Raw genomic sequence first — 9,827 nt, forward strand, 5'->3', positions numbered from 1 at the left:
GACGCTGCCGGAAGGAAAGCTGTGCATCTCTCCCGGAAGCAGCAGCTACTGCTATGGCAATGAGAGATGCTGACGCTGGCCCAGCCGGCAGAGGGCTGAGGCAGAGGCAGCGGCTGTTGCACGCCAGGAGGGGGGAGGAGGCACACATGTGCTTTGCAGCCGTCCCCTCCCCTCCCCCGGCACCCACCTGGAGGAGACGCCAAGCGAGCTTCCGGTCCGGTGGGAGACAGGGTCATCTGCAGTGGACCTCACTCACCTGAGCAGCTGCTGGGGCTTCGGTCAGTGAGTGTTTGACCCTGTGATTTCCCCCGCAGCCACCACTCCTGCAAACACTGGGCAAGGGGCAGCCCCATCCCCCACCCCAGTGAGGCTATGGTGAGGGGCAGCAGAGGAGGAAGGAAGCCACATATGATGGCAGTCCCCTCCCCCCAGCACCCACCACCCCCTCTCCGGCCCCCAAACTCTGTCTCAGAGCCTGCACCCCAGACTCCATCCCAGAGCCCAACCTCTCAACCGTCCTACACCCCAATCCCCTGCCCCAACCCAGGGCCTGCACCCCAGATCTCCTCCCCCCACCCAAACTCCCTCGCAGAGCCTTAGGCAGGTGGGGGGCAGTGTTCGGGGAGGGCGGGCTCTGAGCATTCTGGACACCACCAAAATTTCTACAAACCTGCCACCCCTGATACTTGGAGGCAGGGTGAGGAGGCAAGCGGCGAGTCAGTGGATGGAGGGGGGCATCCATTTTCAGTATTTTAATTTTTGGTACTGCATTGATTGACTGCTGTGTGCATTAATATAGTGACCCCCTGGGTCTTTGAATGAGGCTTTATACTTGGGGGAGATGAGGGGGCGAGCGGCGAGTCAGGGGTGAGCGGGTGGGCAAGGGGTGGGTGGGCAAAAAGGCGAGCAGTGAGCCAGCAGGGGTTCTAGGGGTGGGCCTGGGGGTTTCTGGCAAGGGAGGGAGAAGGTGATAGGAGGCGAGTGGTGGGTGGGGACTGACTAGGAGGGACGCAGCAAGCCAGCGGGGGGCTAGGGGGTGAAGAGGGTGTGATGCTGGGGCCGAGCGGGGAGGGGGCGGGTCCTATTTTATTTCTGTGATCTGGTCACCCTATGTGTGCTGTTTCTTTCCCCCCCCCCCAAAAACCTTCCTTTTCGGCCCACAGCTGTTTCGGCAGGGCGGCGCTGGGGAAGGAGGGTTTGTTTCCACAGGGTGGGCGGCGCTGGGGGGGCGGTTGTTTCCGCGGGGCCGGGCAGCGCTGGGGGTGGGAGAGGAGGGCGCAATTTTATATTAATAAGGAAATATTTTATAAATTTTAATAAAATAAACATTATTGAAGAAAATTAGTTGTACAACTATCAAAACATAAATTATTTTCCTAATATGAAAGTGAAAATCTATAATCAATATTCTTTTAGAATGTGGTGACTTCTATCAATATGGGTAAGAGATCAAGAGACATTGGTAGAAAGTACCCAAGTGGGAGTAAGAAAAGAGCCATATACAAGGCAAAGGCAGTTGAAAGACAGAAGCAAAAGGGTGCTTTAAACAAGTATTTTAGCAGACCTGATTCTACTATTGAGCCAGAAGAGCTCAGTGAAGATGCAGATTTGGTTGAAAATTCTCCAGTAGAACATACGACACAGACAGAGAACGACAGCAGTGACGAAGAATTTGAAGAGCCAAATCACTCTGAAGAAGACACTCAAGACAGTCAAGGTGAAGAGAAGACTACAAAAAGGGTTGTAACTGATGCTGAAGGTACTGAGGGTCAAGAATGCCTTTCTGATAATAAAGATGTGAGTAGTTTAGATCCAGAGCAGAAAGGCAACTTCAACTCTGCTGACCAGATAGAAATATCTGATGATCCTGCAACTTGGCCAGAATACATTAGCCAGCGTATCAGGGAGTATTTAGTAAAACAAGGGCCGCCTAAAATTATTGTAGAAGATTTCCCTAAAAATAAGATTGGGAACACTTTTCAAAGTTTCAATGCAAAAGGAAACTTTCAAATGGTGAAACTGTAGCTTGTCCATGGGTGATATACTCAGTGTCAGCCGACAAGATCTTTTGTTATTACTGTAAGATTTTGTGCAATAATGTGACAAGTTCATTAGCATCTAATGGTTTTAATGACTGGCCTAATATTCATACAAGATTGGCCGAGCACGAAAACTCCAAAGGACATTTACAAGCTATGCTTAGTTGCTGCGACCTTCAGCAAAGGTTATCTGCTGAAAAAACCATTGACTCAATACAACAAAAACTTATGACCAAGAAGCAAAATGCTGATATCAAGTTTTTGAGAGACTAGTTGCTGTCGTTCGGTTGCTAGCAGAATGAAACTTATCATTTCGTGGGTCTGATGAACGGCTGGGAACATCATACAATGGAAATTTTCTTGGCGTTATTGAATTACTGGGAAAGTTTGACCCAGTGATGCAGGAACATTTACGAAGAATCAAGAACAAAGAAATACATGACCATTATTTAGGAAAAAACATTCAAAATGAACGTAGTAGTATTGTAGGGAATGCTGTTAAACATGAAATAATAGCTCGAATTAAGGCTGCTAAGTATTTTGCTATTATACTCGACTGCACTTCTGACATTAGTCACCAAGAACAAATGTCATTGACAATTAGGTATGTGGCTGATGGTGTATCACCAAATATTCTGGCAGGAGTATATGAACATTTCATTAAGTTCGTAGTAGTAGAAAGCAGCACAGGTGAATATTTGTACAATATCCTTTTAAGTGAACTCGAAGACCTGGGATTGGACGTTGCAAATATCCGTGGGCAGGGCTATGACAACAGCGCAAATATGAAGGGAAACATATCAGCTGTACAAGCACGACTTTTTTGAAAACAAACCCAAGAGCTTTTTTTACACCATGTGCATGTCAACTATAATCTCATTTTGGGAGACATGGCCAAAACATGTCCAGATGCAATGAGTTTCTTTGGAGCCTTGCAGCGTATTTACGTCCTTTTTTCTGCATCTACTAAAAGATGGACTATTTTAGAAAACATCTTACTGGCCTTTCTGTAAAGCCTCTTTGCGAAACACGATGGAAATGTAGAATGCAAAGCGTCAAAGTTCTGCGGTACCAAGCAGGGGAGTTTTATGATGCACTCGTAGAGGTAGCAGAAACAATTGATGATGCTCAAGCAAAAAGTGAAGCTGAATCGCTGGCTATTCAAATGAAGGATTATAAATTTTTGGTTTCTCTAGTTTTCTGGCATGATTTACTTTTTCAAGTGAATTTTGTGAGCAAAGAGCTACAGAGTGATACAATGGATATTTCTGCAGGAATTTCTTCATTCGAAAAGCTTTGTATCTGGTTAAAAATGTACAGAGAGAAGGGTTTTCAAGAAGTGTTAACTGGTGCCAATGAACTTGCCAAAGATCTAGATGTGACTCCAGTATACCAGACTAAACGCTTGCGCAAACGAAAAATACAATTTGAGTACGAGTCTGCAGACGAGCCTTTTTCTGATCCAAAAGAAGCTTACAGAGTGCAATGCTTCAATCAAGTGTTAGACAAAGCTTTACAGTCACTTGAACCAAGGTTTGAACAGTTACAAAAGCATGAGAGTTTATTTGGATTTTTATGCAAATTCAAAAATCTTCCCAAGGAGACCATACGAAAATCTGCTGCAGACCTGGAACTCGCATTGACAGATGTGAAACTAGTGCAGGAAAACGAACAAGTTTCAACTGTAAAATCAGTTGACATAAATGGCTACATGTTTTGTGAAGAACTGGAAGCGTTAAAGCCAATTCTTTCATCTGATTGTAGAAACCCCGTAAAAATGGTTCAATTTCTTGCATATAATAACCGATCAACAGCATTCCCAAATTTATTTATAGCAATTCGAATCTTCCTGACTATTCCGGTAACTGTAGCCTCAGGAGAGAGGAGCGTCTCGAAGCTAAATCTAATTAAAACATATCTGCAATCAACAATGCAGGAAGACCGACTAAACAAATTGGCAATCATGTCAATTGAATGCGAAGTAATGAAGAGCTTAGAGTTAGGCAATATACTGAAAGATTTTGTCGAACAAAAAGCAAGGAAGATAAAGTTTTAAAAACATATAGGTGAGGTGTACAATAAAGTTCCTCTTAATGAACTTGATATTTATAATATATGACACAATGTATGTAATATATAATGTTGTTATTATTTATATAACCATGGAAAGTAAATACATGGAAGAAATGAGAGGGGTTTTTTTAAGTGTTTTTTTTTTTTTAGTCATCCCAGCCGGGGCCCCGTCGAAACTGTTCGAATTGGGCCCCACACTTCCTAAAGCCGACCCTGGCTGTGGGCTCATGCAGGGCCAGCTCTAGGCACCAGCATCCCAAGCATGTGCTTGGGGCGGCACTTTTCAAGGGGCGGCACTCTGGCTTTTTTTTTTTTTTTTTTTTTGCTTCGGGTGGCAAAAAACCTGGAGCTGGGCTCATGCTAGGCGGAGTGGGTGTGCCTCTGCAGACAAGATCAGCCCCTGAAGTTCTTTTCCACAACTTGCCATAATTCACCACCAGATGTCAGGGTAGAGATCATCCTGACTCTGCTTACATGAAGATGAATGGAAAAATGCTAGTGGACAGGTAATGGTGCAAAATGCTGTATTATTTGCAACATTGGTAGTAAGTTTTTGTTTTGTACTAACATATTAGGAAAGTTAACATCACTAGTGTTCAAATTTTTTAAATGTATTTGCATCAGAAGGTGGATATGAAAGCATCCCTTCTGTTTTCTGTGTCTATATAGTAATGACCCATGTCAACAATCCAGGGGAGGTTTAACTGTATATTGTCCTTTTTTTGTTTGTTTGTTTGTTGTTGTTTTTTAGTTGTTGGTTGACTTAAAGTCAAAGTGGAATGTTTTGGATCAATCACAATTCAAAATGCAAAATGCCCAAACAGGCTTAAATGTCAGCTATTGTATTTTTCAGTATTCCACTTCCACAGTAATTATCATTTAATTCCACTGTAAATGGCAGCAGTCATATCTTTTAAATGGTATCACTGAGAGGAACAATTTCAACAGTTTCACTGCTCACCAATTTCATGTTTTGAGTAGTGGAAAATGCCATGTTTTAACTTTTCAGTGAAAAGTCACCATAGTGCTAGGAAACTATTGGTGCCAACAGTGCTCAGAGGAGCAGCCTTTAATCTGTGCTGAATTACTCTGAGGCAGAAATGGCCCCCAGATGGCTCCAGGCTGGGGTAGTGGAAAGGTGGCTTGGAGCCATCTCTTCTTCCATACTTTGGGTACTGTGCCAAGCAGAGCTCAGCTGGACCAAATACCTGACCTTTGTACAGTAAAGCTTTATAGGCTGAAGTCTTTAAGGTTGAAAACCTTAAGATCATAGAGTGTGCTCTAAGGCCTAGATTTTCAAAGGGACAATTTTCAGTCTCTCAATTTTTGAGTGCCCACCATGAGATACCTTAAGGGGCATCTGATTTTCAGAGGGCAACTACTCAGCAGATACAGATACCCTGTAAGGTAGCTCAAGCTGACCATCCAGAATCACAAGTCACTCTTGAAAATCTTGGCCTACATTTTATCAAACATTTAATACACAGTTGCTGAAGGACTTTTAAGCACTGCACATATTCTTGTGGGGATTAGATTCTGCATGTGCAGAGCTTGCTTTGTAGCTAAAGGTGTTATGTGCTTGATGTACTTTACGTGGCTTTCTTTTCCCCTCTCTTAATTTCCTTTTTTCCTTTTTGAAAATTTTGCCTTTTCTTTTAAAAACTAGGATAATTACAGTACAAAATATCCATTAATATTGCAATTTTAAAAGGTTCTCAGGGTTACATGAATCTGTCTCCTGTCCACACAAAGAGACAGCTCCTCACTAGCATCCATCAGCAAAACTGTACTGAAATCAATGGAGCTACATTGATTTGCACTGGCTAAGGAGCTGGCCTATGTAATTTTTTCTTCTTTTTTTTAAAACGATGCATCTTGCTTATTACACTGCTGTGTTAAGAGGTTAGATGGATATCTTAAAAAAGTGGTTTTCAACCTTTTTTCATTTGTGGACCCCTAAAAAAATGTGCATGGAGGTGCGGACCCCTTTGGAAATCTTAGAAATAGTTTGCTACGGGCCATGGAACAAAGGTTGAAAACACTGTCTTAAAATATGCAGGATGTCCAACTTGGCTGAGTTGACATTACTGTGGAGACTGTAACTTTTTACTCCCACTGAGGATCTGACCGTTAATTTTCTGATTTCTTAGGCTATGTCTACACTTTCTTAAAATGCTACAGTGGTGCATCTGTTGTCTACACCGGGGTTAGGCATGGTCGTGGTTTGGGAGCGTGCGCGGGGGCATTGTCCCCCCAAACAGAGGCAAGGTGTGTGGAGAGGGGTTACACAGGGTCATGTGCCACTTCCTCTCCCTCTCCTGCCCTGATTTCTGTGAGCACTGAGCTGCCCTGCAGGGCTTGCATTGCTTGGCCTGCTGGTGTGTGTGTGGGGGGGGACTCTGTCCTTCCCGTGCTGTGCCTCCCGCACCCCGGCATGTTTCCTCCTGGGTCCTAGTGCCTGCCCATTTCCTATACAACAGGGAGTGCCAGCAGGGGGGCAGGGCAATGGTTGGGGTGGGGGGAAGAGATAGTGGGCAGTGGGAGGGGGCAGGGTGAAGAGAAGGGAATGGGGCAGAGGACAATGGGCAGAGGAAAGCGGAGGGGATGGGGAAGGGAAGGGGATGCAGGAATGGGCAGGGAGGAAACAGGCCTGGCATGTGGCATCCTCTCCGCAGCAGCGGCCGCAGAGGCAGCAGAGCAGCGACATCACTGCAGCAGCTGGTGCCAGAGTAACCACCAGCCAGCCAGCAGCAGCTGGGGCTCCCCTGTTAAGCCGTCCCATCCCCCTCCCCAGCACCAGCAGCCCAGGTATCCAGCCCAGGTGGGGGAGAGAGCCAGTGAGCCATGGCTACATGGTGCACATGTGTGCATGGGCACACCTGTACTTTGCACCCTCCCCCCCAAAAATATAGCAGTCAAACGACACCTATGGGGTTTAGTCCATAATTTTTCACCCCCGAGTGATGTAGCTGCGACAACCTAGCTTTTTAGTGTAGACCTGGCCTTAGTGTTTAAACTCCTAAACTTAGCATGACATTACTACAAGATTTTGTATTTTAATAAGAGTATCTCTGCTTACTTTTTCTTTGTGAATAATGGCAATGCTGTAATGGCATTCTAAGCCCCATACATGGAAAAAAATTAGCCCTGTTCTGTGTGACTTGCATTCTTTAACAAGTGTGGACCTGTAATACTCTCAAGAGAGAAGCAACCTTTTTCGTGCAGCCACTTAATTGTAAATAGCAAGATAGGATTCTGGATACTTGCGAGTCTATGGCCACTTATTGTGTTTTCTTTTTTACCTCAGCACAGCCCTTTGAAAGAATAACAGCCTTTTATTTGTTATTGAGCCATGTATTATTCTCCACGCTGGAACAGAGTATACAATGTGAAGAGTTCAAAGTTCTAATCTAGTAGTGGTATAGTGCTTTTAGCTTAGCCCTCCATAGTCATTTATACTGAAAATGCATTGAAATGTCAACTGCATGGAGCACATACTGGCATCACCAAACATAAGAATCATTGACCTCAGCGACCCCTTGATATAAGTGTATAGCAGAGAAATCATTGTGGGGTTTGGTTTTGTTTTTTTCCAATATGTGGTGTTGCTGTTGAACTAACAGCATTGTCTTGACTTACTGCAATGTACAGTTCTATTGGTGAAATTAAAAGCAACGCCTGTGAGTCGGAAGACTTGTCACTGTCAACTTTGCCAGTGGTTCTTAATGGAAACTTGAACAAGTCACTTCACCTTTCTGGTTCCTTAGTTTCCCCATCTGAAAAATGGACATAATGAGGTTATTTATCTGCCTTTGTAAAATGTTCCAAGAATCTCAGATGAAAGGCATTATATCATCTATACAGTCAAAGCAGAGATAAGCCTAAACTACAAAATTCAGATCTGGTTCTAGATGTGAACTTTCCCCAAGTTTGGAGGTATTCTGGATCCAGAATTTTGTTTCTGCACTGATAAAGACAGCTCTCAAGTTAGGATCCTGATTAGAATTCTCACAAAGATCAGGATTATTTTAGATACCTGGTTTTGGTTCACGCTCATCTTTAGCACAATCTAGTGGAATCTCTATATAAAGCACTTTTTCCTACGTCTCTGATGCTATGATGTTCTATTAAATATCTGCAAGTATGACTAACATGTCCTAGAGATAAAGGATTGCATTATGGTTTTAAAAAATGTAATTAAAATGGCATATCTTTAATCCTAATCCTGTGATCTTTATCAATCACGTGTGTGTTTTTTTTTAACTGCCTTTCAGCAACCCAGTGTAAACATGGTGCAGTGTATGATACCTGTGGCCCTGGATGTGTCAAAACATGTGACAACTGGAATGAGATTGGTCCATGCAATAAGCCATGTGTTGCAGGTTGCCACTGTCCAGCAAACTTAGTTCATCACAAAGGAAGATGCATCAAGCCAGTCCTCTGTCCACAACGGTGACATTAGTTCTATCTCCAAGGACTATAATGTTGGTATCTTTGATACCTTTGAAGCTCACAGCCAATGAAGGACTGCGCTGTTTGTATGCAGATTCTGCATACTACACACATACTCAATGTTTGTGTATATATGTGTGTGTATGTATATGTATATTTATGTGTCTATATATACACACACAGGCACATATATACATTTATTTATATATACACACACAAATTTATATACATTTATTTATATATAAATGTATACTGTGTGTGTGTAAATACACATCTGTACATCAACTATAAATACAGCATATATATATATATATATACACACAGAGAAATATACATCATTTATGTAAACAATAGAAGGATGAATTATTTTATGTATATTTTTTGCTATAAAGTTTATGTATTATTTGTAGGATCCTAATCTGTAAGCCATTTAAGTCATTGTACAAATAAAACAGGTGTTTTTAATACAATATAGTGGCATGAAAACATTGGATGACTTTGCCATTGCATAAACTTGTAGTTTCCCAGGAAACTTTTCTAGGGCCATAGCATTGCCAGACTGGATTATCTTCAACAGAGAACCTGGATTTACAGTTGTACAGGAAACATGTTTCTTTGGAGATGGAGGATTTATCTAGGAATATTTCATGTGTACCTCAGAGCTGTCTAGTGATTGGTGACAGTGTTTAATGGTGCAGAGAAAGCTAGGGATTGGATTTTATGCTTAATTGAATCACTGTATAAAATGACATCCAAAACTGGATGGGCCAACTGCCAATAAAGAGAGATTTGGTTTTGGAACAGAACCAAAGAATCAATGGCCAGATTCTCAAAAGTGTTCAACATGCAGCAGCTCCTATTGAAAAACTGACCTCTTATCATTTAATAAATTAAATATCCTATATATGTTGTTATATTTGGCATTAACTGGGAATGAACAGTAAAGAACCAGGAAAAAAAACTTTAGCCCCCTTACCATGTTTTAAGCCACTGGTTTTGTTTCATACATTCTTAGAAATATTATTGGATAAACAAAACTTAAATATTGTGAAGTAAGATGCAATTTGATTTTTCTGCAGCTTGATACTTAAAATAACATTGGCTCCCATTCTTAGTAACGCATTTCATTGGTCAGCATGTTTAGAACCCAAAGGCAAATTCTCCCAAAGAATAGTGTAGAAAATGTTAAATGATAAATGCCGGCAGCTCACCAGTTTCATCTATCTTCATGAACAAAGGGTATGTATTCACTACCGGCAGGAT

The 9,827-nt window shown here is 42.4% G+C and overlaps 1 protein-coding gene across 1 annotated transcript in view; it reads left to right on the top strand.

The window, feature by feature from the left end:
- Nucleotides 1-8,759, top strand: part of LOC113405068 (BMP-binding endothelial regulator protein-like) — a 205,580-nt gene extending 196,821 nt beyond the window's left edge. Inside the window, exon 15 of the mRNA XM_026663556.1 lies at nt 8,387-8,759. Within this exon, the coding sequence (XP_026519341.1) occupies nt 8,387-8,568 (182 nt within the window). The 3' untranslated portion in view covers nt 8,569-8,759. The remainder of the gene's footprint in view (nt 1-8,386) is intronic.
- Nucleotides 8,760-9,827: the final 1,068 nt, after the last annotated feature.

The sequence above is a fragment of the Terrapene carolina genome, unplaced genomic scaffold (assembly GCF_002925995.2).
Source record: "Terrapene carolina triunguis isolate 2854851 unplaced genomic scaffold, T_m_triunguis-2.0 Scaffold33723, whole genome shotgun sequence".
Lineage (NCBI taxonomy): Eukaryota > Metazoa > Chordata > Testudines > Emydidae > Terrapene > Terrapene triunguis.